This window comes from Grammomys surdaster, unplaced genomic scaffold (genome assembly GCF_004785775.1).
Source record: "Grammomys surdaster isolate TR1022 unplaced genomic scaffold, NIH_TR_1.0 188, whole genome shotgun sequence".
NCBI lineage: Eukaryota > Metazoa > Chordata > Mammalia > Rodentia > Muridae > Grammomys > Grammomys surdaster.
The window spans coordinates 14,384,636-14,399,643 of record NW_021604633.1 but is presented as its reverse complement, the minus strand read 5'-3'; the positions used below and the strand labels follow the sequence as shown (position 1 = coordinate 14,399,643).

Here is a 15,008-nt window from a genome sequence, read left to right as displayed (position 1 = left end):
AGAATTGGTTAGGATGCTTTCAGCCCCAAGTCATAGACATTAAATAACACTGAAAAATATTTGGTTAAATATTTGAAGTATTTACTACTCATGTGCCTAGAGGTGGTGGGTGGTGCCAGTTAAGTGACCATAGAACCTCATCCAAGTTCTTTTGCTGTTGTCTTTTGGCATTATGTGTTAGATTTGCTTGTCCTATGGTTGCAAGTGACAACACCCAGAGAAAGACATGACTATCTTTTCTTGAGAAGGACAACTACTTTCCCTATGCCTCTAAACTCTAATAAACCATTTGCTAGAATTGTGTTGTGTATCCAAGATTACCAACCAGGAATTAGTAGGAAGGGTTATTCATGGGGTCAGTCATACCCCAACTCCAGGGAAGCACTTGACTCCCCAAGGGAAGTTAGCTGTCTGAATAACATTAGCATTCTGAGAATGAAAATGGAGATAATGTGGGTCTGGGGTGAGTAATCATCACTATCTTCCCAGCCTACTGTGGGCAGCACCATTCCCTAGGTAGGTGGTCCTGACTTGTTTAAGAAAGCTGGAGGCTAACTAAAAATGAGCCTGTGAGTGAGCCAGTGAACAGCATTCTTCCATGGTTTCTGCTTCAAGTTCCATTTGAGTTCCTGCTTTAATTTATTCCAAGGAGGAGCTGTGACCTGTAAGCTGAAATAAAATTTGCTCCTCTAAGTAGCTTTTGGTCAATGCTTTATCACAGCAACAGAAAATAAAAAAATCTAACTAAAACTAAATGCTTCAGTGTGACAAATATGATAGCTCTGTTTGATGTAAGTTTTCAGTGTCTTTAGAATTCTTTTAACTTGATTCCTTCACAATAAATATTGTTAAAGTTCAGATTTGGCAGCTCACTCATTTTCATTGCCAAACGGCCTCCTAGTTGCTGCCAATCTGTTCCTTCTTCCCACTGCCTTTCAGCTGAGAGGAAAAAGACAGGCTCTGTAAGTCTTACCTGAGGGTCACCAGACAGTTTCCTGGGAGACAAGATCAAGAAAAACGGGAATGCTTAAAAAACACTGGCTTCCATTCTGGCTTTACAATGAAGACTGGCATGACCTGACTTAAGCATGAAGAAAGAGCTTTAACTCAAAGGTGTCCTCTGCCTCTTACAACAAAGTTATGTGTACTCTGACAGCTTTGCCACCTGGTAAAGGAAAACACGGGTAGCTGGGTCCTTCCTAGGTCTGTCTTTCTACAACCCTGTCTCATTCCTCTCCCCCCCCCCCCCCGGCAAACTTGCATTTGTGTTCTTCCATGTCTGCAGTAGGCAGAAGACAGCTCTTCTTCTCAAATGAGAAGGAATTCTAACTCTGAGTCTGATTTACAAGCAAGAGAAAAGCAGGTTCCATTAAAGACTAACCATAAGAGTTGCCAAACTGATAACTGATCGATAAGGCTTTTGAGTCTAGATCCATCTAGATTCCAAGTCTGGAGCCACCAATGAGGTTTGTAGAAATGATGCTGGCTGGCCTTGTTGACTCAGTTTAGTCTTGTCCTTGTAAGTGAATCTGATCAGGGGCCTTGGTAAATTATCTTAATCAACTCTTGGTCAAAAGATCTTCCTTTCTCCGTCAAAGTCCAAAATTCTCCTGTTAGGAGTATCATTTCTTTCTTTAGTTTAAAAGACAGATTAGCCCATCAGCATAGAGTCCTTGGCAAGTAACAAAGACTTTGATGATCTCACTGTTTTTTGACAATATAGTGACAACGGAGCAGGGATTGACTTTTTTTTCACACAAAGAAATGGAGGCACTCAGGGGTAGGGTGACCTGCTCAGAACACACTGGATCTCTGGTGTAGATGTAGATCCTCTTTGGTTTTGTCCTGAGAATCCATGGTGGAAGCTTGTCAGGAGAGAAGCAAGTGTATAACTTCCAAGTGGGTTGAGAGGGAAGGCCAGCTATGGGTGCTTCATGATAAATCCTTTGTTGGGGCCTACATGGGGTCTAATACCTAGGTCCCTTCATCTCTTTGATCTTAAGTTCTAACACAGTACTAAATCTGCTCGCTCCAGCCTAAAGGCTTTTTAATTTTTTAATTTTTCAAATTTTTATTTATTATATGTAAGTACACCGTAGCTGTCTTCAGACACCCCATAAGAGGGCATCATATCTCATTATGGATGGTTGTGAGCCATCATGTAGTTGCTGGGATTTGAACTCATGACCTCCAGAAGAGCAGTCAGTGATCTTAATTGCTGAGCCATCTCACCAGCCCTTGTTTTATTTTTAAAACAGTTTCTCTGTTAGCCCTGGCTGACCTCCTGGAACTCACTCTGTAGACCAGGCTGGCCCTAAACTCAAAGATCTACTTGTCTCTGCCTCTTCAGTGCTGAGATTAAAGGCGTGGGCCAGCACTGCCTGGCTGCAGCTGTGGTACTAGATCTTAACTGTGTTGTGAGAACATTTCCTCAATGAGGAATTTGAAGTAGATCAACTCTTAAGTCTTTTTCAACTTCAGGTTTCTCATGGCTTAGCCAGTGATTAGTAGTGCCACATACGTCACACTGGGGAAGGGAGATGGCTGAAGGAAGGAGGATGGGGAGGCCGGAAAAGACCAAGTTGGTTTTCATTACATTTGGTATGAAGCATCACATGTTAGTCAAGTAAAAAGTCCAATGACATGCTTTAGTTGTTAAAGGATAATTTCCATGTGTGCTGTTACCATGGAAAAGTTTTTTCCAATATGAGGTCATGAGTATTGTTTTGCTGTACAGTACTAATGGGACACAGTACTCTTCAAACACAGTCTCCCTGTTTACTGACAATACTGCAACTGTGTGAGAGAAACATTCTTGTTTTAGAGGAGACTTAAACATTACTCTCATTTAAGTCTTTTGTTGGAAATTTTACTAGAGAAAGGATGCAACTCCAAAACCAAAACCATACCCAATGTCTCCTATGGCACATTAAGGATAGGAGAGTTTTAACTAAATTTGACATCTTGTCCATTCTTTAGCAAACAGGAATCTCATCTTTATTAGCACACTGCATTATTAGCACACTGCATTATCACCAGTCGTGGCAATGAGTCAGGAGTTGCAGACACATTAAGAAAACCACACAACCTAGATGATTTCAGGTGGTAATTCACTTAAAAATTGTTTGAATAATATTTTTTGATAACAAAGTTCTGCTATAATCTTGAGGTAATCTGAGTGATCTAAATTGGCAATGAAATCATTAGTCACCAATAGGGGCTATAGAGTAACACTGGAAGTCACAGACTACTGAACAAAAGGTCCTACAAAGGAAGAGTTTGCCCAAATGAACTTTTGCAGGACGACTGCATGCATAAGGCATGATTCAGAGACAGGTAATCAGGTTTGAATGTGGCAAAGTTTGGCCAGGCACAACCTTGGAAGCAGATGGTCCAGGGAGTTAGGTATAGCTCATTATTTCCCAGTGGTATCTTGATGAAATGACCTTGGTGAAGTTGGAAAACCCCTTCCAGCCCATTTTTTTTTTTCTTGTATAAGATGGGTAAGACTAAACATTCTTGAATTTGGTTGTTATAAGAATTACATGAGATGTGTGAAAAACTTGTGTGTGTGTGTTTATGTGTGCACGTGTGTGTGTGTGTGTGTGTGTGCGTGCACATGAAAGCCAGAGGACAACTATGGGTGCCATTGCTCAGGAGCCACATGTCTGTTTTGTTTTGTCCAGTCTTTTACTGGACTCAAACTTGTCAAGTAAGTTAGCATTGGTTGGCCACTGAGGCCCGGGGATCCACCTCTCTGCATCTTTAGCCTTGAGATTACAAGAGCACCATGGCATTTGACTTTTTTCTCCGCCTTAAAACGTGGGTTCTGAGAAGGAAATTGAGGGCCATGTATTAGTATGGCAAGCACTTCTGTCTGAACCATCTTTTCAGGCCAACAGTGTGGATCTCTGGTGTATTTTAGGTTCCATGTTCACGTGTTCCTTTGCTGTAGAGGAAACTATTCAGATACATGGTAAATTCACTTAGGTATTCATCATAATAAGCCTGTGCATGCACTGTGACCATCCCCCTTTCCTTGATGAAGGGTTCAGCAGGGGATAAATTCCTACCAATCACTAAGCTTCAAGTCAGCCATCTTTTTTTTTCTAACTCACACAAAGGTGCTGTATGTATCTGTAAAGACCTGGTACGTGCTATAGAAACTATCAACTTGGTTTTAGACATATGGACCTTATCTCTGATGAGGAGATAAACAATAAAAAATTACAATGTATATAGTTAATAATATTCTACAGCACACATGTGAGAAAACTGAAGATATTTCTTCAGTTGGGACGGGACAAAGTCTATGAGTTAACAGATGAAAGAGAGATTTCGGGTGATGTTCTAGACAAAGTAGTCATGTTCAATTATTTCCCTATCTATGCAGTCAGATTAACTGAATATGTACTAACTTCTATAGACTGTCTCAGTACTGAATCAAATGGGCTCTCTTAAGCTGACTGTCATAAGCCCAGTGCTGGAAAGCAGAGCTATAAATATGGCGAGTCAAGTTACTCAGCAAATTCTAGGCCTTCCTGGGATGCAGCGAAAGACCCTTGTTAAACAATAAGATTTTATCTATTCTGCAATTCCAACATTCTAGAAAGTGGAGGGAGAAAACTGAACTGAGAGATACTGGGAGGCACTTTGGGAGAATAAGTTAGGCTGAGTGGTGCAGGGTTGGGGTGGGGAGTAAGGCTGCTACTTTAGGAGGGAGAGTGGGAAGCTTTCTTCTGGGAGGTGTCATTTCAGCTGAGATCTGAATGGCAACTGTGGGAAGCTCAGGACGATCATAGCAGGCAGACAGGAGCTGTTGCAAAAGGCTTAAGCAAAGAATCAAGTTTGTGGCTTTAAGTTTGTAAAGATGACTGGCATGGTTGAATTACAGTGGTAAGAAGTTATAGGCCAAATCAGTGTGAGGCCCAAATCCTAAACCCTGTGAGCCTGGAGACCTCTTAGGAGTTCCATACGGTGGAAGGAAAGGGGTGGGATTAGGTGATGAGAAAGAAATTGGTAGTTATAAGCAAGAACTAGATCCTGGGGCTGGAGAGACGGCCCCGTGTTTAAGAGCACTTACTTGTTCTCTCAGAGGACCAGAGTTCAGTTTCCCATACCTGTGTCTGGCAGCTCATAACTGCTAATAACAGTTCCAGTGAATCTGACCACCTCTTCTGCCTTCTTCAGGCATCCACACACATGTAACATACACTCACACACATACACATAAATAAAATAAAAATAAAATATTTTTTAAGAGCTAGTGCCCACCAGACACTATATGATGGAGGACCAAGAAAACATTTCTATTTAACAGTATGGAAAGAATCCCAAGGAGGTATAATCAAAGTCATTCAAAGAAAACCTCCCATGTTTATGCCTTCAAGGAATATATATGTGCTACATTCGTAAACCATCCAACATAGAGCCCATGAAAGATGAAAATTCTTTTCAAGTATGCACAATTCTGACTAATATGACTTATTTTTTGCAACATGTGAGTAGTTTTACCACTATGGCATTATCCATCAGATGGAATGTTTTATGAAAGCATATATCACAATGACTAAGAGGTAAGAGGCAGTGAATAATGTCCACATGGTAAAAGATCTTAAACAGTAGGACATGGAGAACTTTTCCTCACAGTTTATAAGATGGTCATGCCTCAGTTTCCTTCCTCCTTTTATTTATACCCTCAGGTTTGACTGAACATAACACAGGCATTTGTCTTGTAAACTCCTGCAATTAGAAGTCATAGAACGACACAATTTTGCCAATCAACTGTAGATAGAAGTCGCTGGGATGGATGTTCTTTCCTAGATAAAAAAGGCAAAGCAAGCCTGGAGCTCTGTGAGAACTGGACGTCTTCCTAGGTCAGCAGTCTGTAAGAACAAATCTCTGTTCAGCTTTTGGTGCCAAGACTGTGGTATCCAAATGTTGGTCATCTCATAGGCACTGCTCTGCTGGAGATGAACTCTGACCCCAAGGCCTATGTGTGACGTTTTAATACATGACACCCAAGGCGATTAAAGTTGGAAGGGGTCAGAAAAGTTATAATTTTTGTTTCAGCTACTTTACTGAAATATATATATATATATATATATATATATATATATATATATATATATACATATATATATATATGCACATATATATATATATATATGCACATATATATACATATACACACACACACACACACACACACACATATATATATATGAATATATGTATGTATTAGGTATGAGGTGGGGTGGGGAAAAATCAGCAGAAGCTGCCTCCTGCTAACTGGGTATCAGTCCTTGAGCAGCTGGTGGTCCTAAGTGAAAACATGGACCAGAGGATTCTGGGAAACTGCTGACTGCTGACTCATTAAGGTTCACTAAATCAAAGTTCAGCTGGACAATTTGGAACACAAGGTTAACAGTTCTGCCATCTCTAAAAAGCTCACACACAAGGGTGATGATCTATAATGTCTAGAGTTTAAGTTGTAAACATAAATTGTGAGCTTTTTTTTTTTTTTTTTTTTTTCAGAAAAATAGAAACAGTAAAGGTTGGAAATGCAGCTCATGGGCACAGCATTTGATTAACATACAGAAAGCCCTGGGCTCAGCCCCAGAACTGGGTAAGGAGGGAGGCGGGCCCACAAAGTCTGGCTCAGACTCAGAGCAAGCTCCTTTTCCTTGCTTCCCTCTCTTCTGAGCATTTGTTGACTGCATGACTGGGAGCATCAGAACTTGCTTAAACATGATACGAATAACATGCTGAGTTAAAAAAAAAACCTGCAGCTGGAACATAGATTATCTTTCTGATACTTGGTATTGATCTAGAGCTAATCTGTAAACATAAAATAATGTTACAATAAGGTGACTTTCATCTAAAGTTTATCTCAAAATTCACTTATACTGACTGACACTTAAATTCCTTGTGTGTAAAGACATGGTATATAATTTTTCTTCCCTCATCAGGAAAGTTATTTTGTAAACATTTGATGTATTATGGTTAATAGGCACAGTACTTTGGAATACAGAAATGATGCTAACAGGGATTTTGACTTGAGGAAATGAAGGACTTCATGACATGATAGAAGTATTAGCTGTCGGGAGCCACCCGGCCTGGAGAGGGTAGTGGCGGGGCACAGAGTAAGACTCTGGTGTGGCTTTAAAGTCTGAAGGTCTCTGGATGTTCTAGCTCTCTAACTACACTGAAAGGCTGATAATAACGTCTAAAAAGTGCTAAGAACTTTCTTGCTCTTTCTGAGGGTTAAAAAGCTGCTGGCAAGCCGGGTGGTGGTGGTGCACGCCTTTAATCCCAGCACTTGGGAGGCAGAGGCAGGCGGATTTCTGAGTTCGAGGCCAGCTTGGTCTACAGAGTGAGTTCCAGGACAGCCAGGGCTACACAGAGAAACCCTGTCTCAAACAAAAACAAAAACAAAAACAAACAAACAAACAAAAAGCTGCTGGCATAGGTGACTAACACTTCTAGCCTAAGGGGGTGGGGGGGATTAAGTAATGTGGCCTTTGTTCTATCTCAGCAGGAACTGTGCCGCCCTAACATTCAGCCTGCTGGTTGAAAGTCACAGTAAGAAAAAGGGACACTTGCTGGGAGGTGCTGGTGCTTACCTTTAATCCCAGCACTTGGGAGGCAGAGACAGGCGGATTTCTGAGTTCCAGGCCAGCCTAGTCTACAGAGTGAGTTCCAGGACAGTCAGAACTACACAGAGAAACCCTGTCTCGAAAAACCAAAAAAAAAAAAAAGAAAGAAAGAAAGAAAGAAAGAAAGAAAGAAAGAAAGAAAGAAAGAAAGAAAGAAAAAGAGGGACACTTTTAGACGTGTTACAGTGGTTTTTACTAAGTTGTAAAAAGTTTCCTATGAAAGCTATCTAAGGGGAAAAGCGGAGAGATCCTAAGTGAGGAAAGGGAAAAATCCCTCTCTAAGAGGGGAAAGGGGAAAAATTTCTTCTAAGTGGGGAAAGGGAAATTTTCCTTCTAAGAGGGGAAAGGGGAAAATTTCCTTCTAAGTGGGGAAAGGGAAAAAATTTCTTCTAAGTGGGAAAGGGGAAAAAATTTCTTCTCTCATCTCTGTCCTCAGTACTTACACATGTTTCAGAATACATGATCACATGTTAAAAAGTTCATAACAAGTTTATACAAAAAAATCAAATCATAAACTGAAATAGAAGTTTACAACGGAGAATGTGTACATGCATACCTATTAGGAGTAATTAATTACCTGGCTAAACATCCATCATAGCTCCACAGGTTCATTGAAAATCGAAAACCATGACTAAGTTATTAGTGAAGTTTTGTATAGATAGACCCAGTCAGTATTTTATCTTCTGTCCTAGAACGTATAATAAATTGTTAGTTCCTTTTTTATGACCTTTGGTTAATTGTTTCACAACCTCTTGGAATGTGCTCTGAGTAGGAGAAACTCAGGTTACTATCACAGAGCAATTAACTAGTAACACATGGGAGACTGACAGAGTTCTCACTGCAGTTTTGACTATCAGAAAAAAAAAAATAGCAGTCCCACTGTAAAAGAGCTTAATAACCACTGATATAATTTTAGGAATTCTTAGAGGATCATCATTAAGACTTAAGAAGTCATCTATTTGTCCATATAGCAACACTACAAGACAGTACAACTTCATAGATCTGCTCAAAAGGGTGGGCTAATACCTAGTGGTTGTTATGTATGTTTAATAATAACAGGAAAAGCATATTAATAGCAGGAATCTTTCCTAAAATGAATTCACCTGGGCCTTGCCTATGGGAGCGAATCTGTCATGGATAATAGGAAGCAGACCATCTCAGGAAGATCACCTGCTAGTTATCAGCTTGTCCTATTATGGCTCCTGACAATCCACAAAGGAATGTAAAACAAGCAGTGTATGATACGGTGGGCTCTGAACAGGCCTGTCCAAGAAAAGCCTCTGTGTACACTCGAATGGATTCAAAAAAAAAAAAAAGAGCACACTCATCTCAAACTCTGGTAGGGCACTATTTTCAAAGTCTAGAAGCTATTACACCTGGGTGATGGGGCTCACCGAGTAGCATGTTATTGTTCTGTATATCAACTTGATAGCTAAAAGCTTATGGTTATAAGGTGCATCAGAATGTATAGCTGTTTGCTCTGCCTCACCTGCCCTGAGAACCCTCACTTCATGTGAGCCAGGGCCTTTGGATTTCAGGTGTGCCTGTCCAGACACAAGGGACTCAATGGGGGCCTGTGCCCATGTCTGCGTCCTTGTTTGGTATCGATGCTCTGTGCAGTTTATTGGTTCTTCAGGAGAACACAGAGTAAAGCAAACCTTTAATGTTGCTTTTCAAATAGAGTCTCTGAATAATCCATATGTGATCGATCTGTAGGGACGGTGAGTGGCAGCAGAGCATTACGAAGTTAAAGACTTTCGAGAAGGAAGCTTCATGAAGGTTAGAACGTTTGAGCTGGTCTTGATACATGGATATAATTCTTAAGATGAAGATGGGGGGTTAGGGCATTCGTTTGAAGAACAGGAAGCAAAATGAACGATGTAGTCAACGTAACAAAAAGCCCTGTACTGTAAACACAGACCAGTTTAGTTCAGGAGTAGAACAAAGTATGTGGAAAGCAACAAGATAGGGCCAGGTTAAGAGGACTGGCAGATCTGTGAGGTTTTAGAACAACTATTAACATAGGTGGATTAGTCAAACAAAGCACTTGAGTAAAATAATCAGCCTTCCTGGGCATGAAACATTGACGTGGGGAACCTGGCATGAACTGAGGCTGTGTGTGACAAGAGATCAAGATACAGCCTTGAGTTTCATTTTAAAACCAACTGGGGGCGGGGAGGGGTAGTTGGGGGGCACTAAAATGAATAGTGATTGGATTAAGTTGGATTAAGGTACAAGAGGGACATTAAGATGGAGAAAGAAGTACTATAGTCACTTGAAATAGAATGAAGCTGAGGAGAGGGGTGGAGTACAGAATGAGTCACTTCCACGAGTCAGTGAGTTTGTTTTGTTATATGGACAGTATAGGAACCTACTTGCAGCAGGTGTTGCGACAGGGAAAATAGATCAGCCGGAGCACCTTGAGAAAATAAACTTCGTTGTGATTACTGATATTTTATAACTCATGTGTTTTACCAGCTGCCAGCTTCTCATAAACTCTTATCCCAAACTGACCTCCTAACTGGCAGGTGGTATCAAGCCCACATTTTTGTAAGAAAATCTGAGACTGAATCACCAGTCTCGTTATTTGAGTTTTTAGTCTAGAATTTGCGATCCACGACCAATACAATAGAAGTAGCTGAAAGCACACCTTTTTTGGAGAGTGAGGAGTCCACGTCCCTGAACCCACAGGAGGGCATGGTTATGTTTGGACAGAGGCCTCCTGTTAGCAGGGGAAAGGTTATTACACGCGATCTTACAAAAGCTGACGTTCATCACGCTGCATAACTGCCGCATGGCTCATCACGGTGACTACCCCGGTGAATTCCAGGGCAGACGCCTTGTAGGGACGAGGTCACGACGCAATCGGACTGGGAGGAGTCTGGAGAAGGCCGCGCCCTCTCGTCTACTACATCTCCCAAAGCTCCACGCGGCCCTAAGGCATAGCAGCCCAGGCGCGGAGCGCGACTGAAACTCTGGGAATGGGAGTCCGAATGCAGGCACCGCCCCAGTGGACGCCGGTGGGGAGATCTGCAGCGATTGGCCAGCGAGCGATGGAGGCCCGCCCACGCATGGTGACGACAAGCCGCCGTCTGGCTACTTAAGGCGTCGTGGTCTGGCCACCCCGCCTTCGCTCCCGCGCTAGAGAGAAACATGTATCGTTTCCGCTCGCAGCTCTTCACGGGGATTTCTGCTGCCGCTGCCGCCGCCTCTCACCCGCGCCGCTCCTCGCCTCTCTTGTTAGCCCGAGAATCGCCTCTCAGCCGCCCGCCGCACAGACGCACGAGTAGACAGTGCAGCTCCATCGGCTGATCCTCGCTGAGCTCCCAAGTGTAGGCGGCACCGGGCGGCCCACGATGCCGAAGAATAAGAAGCGGAACGCTCCCCACCGCGGTGGCGGGGGTGGCGGCGGCTCCGGGGCAGCGACGTCGGCGGCCACAGCAGGTGAGGGGCGTCCCCATGCCCGGGAGCCGGCTGGCCGGCGGAATGGGAGACTCCGTCCTGGGGCGCGGCGGGACTTGTAGTTCTGTCTTTGCTTTGGACAGCCAAGTCTGCATAGCGCGTGGTGTGGCGGAACTGCAGTTCCCATCATGCCCGGGGACTCGCGCTGGCGCTTCTTGGTCTGGCACGCGGGAGCGGTACTGGAGCACCGGCCCTGGGGGTGGGGAGAAGTAGGACCTTGGGCCGGAGGGAGAATCAGAATAAGGGTGACCAGGACTTGGCGTTCTTCCTAGAGGCCGCTGCTTGCTGTCCGGTCATTTATCGAACTAGAGATGGGGCGGAGCGCCGGTGGCTTGCCGCTGTTGGGCGCTGCCTGTGGCTTTCGCTCCAACATGGAGTTCTCGGGAGTGTCAAACGTCCAGCGGGCTTGGACCGGCTTTTGCGTCACGAGGCCTGAGCTTTGCGTGTTGGGGCCGGGGTGACGCAAAGGCGCGAGTGGCTTCCATCCCGCTGCTTTTCTGCGTGTCCCGCGGGTCCTGTAAAGCTGGGTGGAGGCGTTGGAAGCCGAGGCCACCGCCCCACCCTTAGCGTGGCTTTCACTCCTAACCCGGTACCTGCAGAAACCTGGAGCCCCCAAAGCCCTTGTGCCGCCAGCCTAGGCGACCGCGTTCTCCTTTGTGCTGCATTCTATAGGTTCCATGCAGTGGTAGAGGTAGTGGGAAGCCGAGATTGCAGTTGGCTGAAAGTTAGGGATAAGTTTTTTTTCCTTTCCATACTAAGTCGAAGCTTATTCTGGATGATTAATTGCTGAACTGAACGTACGATTCTCCTCTTAACATATGGTTAAGAAAAAAAAATGATTGCAGCCGAAGGTCTCTTCTACAAGACTGCACACAAGACACGTGTTTGTTTTGTTAAGATGATGGAATTGAATATTGGAATGCCCCCAGACGTTTCACACCAAGATAATAATCATTAGGTATTTTTTGACAGAGCTGCTACTCTTTGATCATTCGAATAAGTCTCGGTTCATTAGAAAAGTAAATGACCAGTTTTCATGTTAAATATTGGAGACTGGCAAATGCAAAAGTTTTCCTACAGGGTCTGGAGAGCTGAAAGCTCTTGATCATGCGTTAGATGGTAACTGACTGGGAGTAGACTTTTATAAATACAGATTTTTCTTTTTTTCTTTAGATACTTTTTTCCTTTCTCCTGAATGGGTGGTGAAATTCATTATGAAGTTATGAAATATTGTTCATGTAACCTAGTTGTGGTTGAATCAAGGCTACTGCTACTTGTTTAAGCTTTCCCTCCTGAATAAATACAGGAGTTCTTTCATAAAGTCGTACGAGTTTTATTAAAGTTTACCTTTTAAGAAGATGAAATGGAAATAATGGAGAAACACTGACAATTTGAAAACATGTTACCGTGGTCTCTGCCTCACAGCCACCTTTCCTTTTAGTAGTTTCCTGGCAAGTATTCTTCCTTTCTTAGGACATTTTGCCCCAAGGTGTCTTTGACTTGCCATCAGACTTCACTTAAATTCTTTTTCATAGAATAGATACACTTAAACACTGTATTTTAGTTTATGTAATATAAGCACTTGAAACGTTGACTTTTTTCTTTTAAAGCATCTATAAAAGGGAAAGTAGTTGATTTGGTTGTTAAAACTGCAAGCTTTGACATTGTTACCATTAAAATTATCTGTTAGGAGTGGAACTGGATGAGAATGCTTTTCTCTAATTTTTTACTTTAGTCACATTTTATGTTTTACTTCCTAAATAGTAGAGTCAAAGAAAGGAACTTAGCAAAAATTTTACTTAGAAGCCACTTTTTCTATTGAAGTTTAGATGACGGGGAGAATAAGTTTGATTTTTAAATGAGTCTACACAACCTTCAGTTTGTTGCTTAGGTCTAAGGTTTGTATGTATATTCTTTATAAGTAAATAGGGAGATGTAGGAAACAAAGAAAATTGACCTCGTATGCCAGGATTTACACAGCACGGTTCTGATTTGAGGAGTGGATTTTTATGTTTTGTGGTTTTTTTTTTTGTTTTTGTTTTTCACATTTTGTTTATTATGACAGTCCCAGTCTGTAGCCTGCTCTGGAATTCACTGTAGTTCAAACAAAGGCAACATCTTGTCTAAGTCTTCTGAAGCAGATGTAAAGCCACAGAGTTAGCATGAAAGACAGGGTTTTTAAGAAAAATTTGTATAGTAAGCTTTTGAGAAATAAGGACTTCACATATGTAGAGTGTGTGCACAGTATTGACACAGGGTTGCAAGATGAGATTGACCTAGATGTCAGACATTCTTACAAGATGAATTTCCTTGCGTTAAAAATGCATTTACTTGTTTGTGTGTGAGTGTGAACACACTAAGATACGATGTGGAAGTATTTTCTGTGTGGGTCCCAGGGATTGATGAACTCAGGCGGACGGGGTTGGCAGCAGGCACCTTTTCTACTGAGGCTTTTTGCCAGTCATTCCTTGTCCTTTCAAACCCCTTCCTTGAATCATGAAGAAACCAAACCAGTTAGTTAAGAGACAGAGGCTTAAAGTTGTGTACAAATAGTCATAAAAACAGGCCACATATGAACAATTTTAAAATTACATTGGCTTGTATGTAAATATGGTAAGATTCTTCAGAATATACTTAGCTGTTAGCATAATTTGTCATGAGGAAAGATCCAGAAATAGGCTGGTGTTTATTTTTTCCTAGCACTGTGATTAAAAAATGTTGGCATCAGTGCTTCGCTTATCCTCCGTGCTTTCCAACTTTGATCCAAGTTACTTTGGCATCAAGCAAGCAGATTTCAAGGTCACTTGCTAGTTAAAAATTTTGCTAACTTCTCTGCATTGGAGTTTTTTTTTTTTTTAAAGCAACTTATTTTAAAGAAAATTAGCTCAACTCTTAACAGGCTTAATTTTAGAGGATTTAAAAAAATAAAATTAACACCCATTAATCCTAGGATTTGAGAGGCTGGAGTGGCAGGAAGATTGGCAGGAGTTGAAGGTTAATCTGAGTTATGTAGTGAGATTGGCTTGCAGAGCCTGATGGTTGCCAAAACTGGAATAAGTAAATAAACTAAATAAAATAATACATAAAAAGAAAATACAAGTAAGGTGATAATGACACTAAAGAAAAATACAGGGACTTAATATTTTTTGAGGAATTTGATTTTTATTCATACCTAAGGTTAAGTATTAATCATGATTATGTGTATATACATAGGATTACCACGTGGTAATCCTAGCATCTCTCCTTCAGAGTGTACTCTACAATATTAAAATGTGCTTTAATTACACATTAAATTATTTCTGAAGAAATTGCAGTTCTAAAATATGTATTCAAATATAATGCTCATTAATCTATATTTGCTTATAATTTTCCATGAATTAATAACCAAGTGTACTTAAGAGCTTTTGATACTTTCTTTTTTCCTCCAGTCTTTGGTGGGATTGGTTGAATTCCATTTCTATATAATTGCATATATGTTGTGCATAAAAGTTAGTAGGTGAAACCTGTTTATAATAGGTGCCACAGGAAGAGGCTAGGTAAGTCGGAGAGGAAATGAAATCAATCACTGTTGTGTAGTTCATGTTCGTTTTTCTGTACTCTGTCCACGTGGTAATCCTAGCATCTCTCCTGCAGAGTGTACTCTACAATATTAAAATGTGCTTGTTATTATAAGGACTTGATATTTGTTGATGTAGTCTTTGATTTTATTCATACAATGAAATTGAATTCAGGTAAATTAGGCTGCCCAGGTCACTTTATCATCAGAATTTGGGACTGATTTTGACTCAGAACTCAAAAGTAATTCATTACTTCATAATTTTTCAATTAATATGTGATGTCTAAATTATGAATTTATTCTTTAGTGAAGTTGAAAATTATTTTTGGTAG

The 15,008-nt window shown here is 41.5% G+C and overlaps 1 protein-coding gene across 2 annotated transcripts in view; it reads left to right on the top strand.

The window, feature by feature from the left end:
• Window positions 1-15,008, top strand: part of Ifrd1 (interferon related developmental regulator 1) — a 47,625-nt gene that overhangs the window by 17,433 nt on the left and 15,184 nt on the right. The window contains exon 1 of one of the 2 annotated variants that reach the window (XM_028768783.1): window positions 10,776-11,102. The exons of the other annotated variant lie outside the window; for it this stretch is intronic. Coding sequence (XP_028624616.1) covers window positions 11,015-11,102 — 88 coding nt within the window. The 5' untranslated portion in view covers window positions 10,776-11,014. Of the gene's footprint in view, window positions 1-10,775; window positions 11,103-15,008 lie in introns of those variants that run through there. 2 annotated transcript variants of the gene reach the window in all.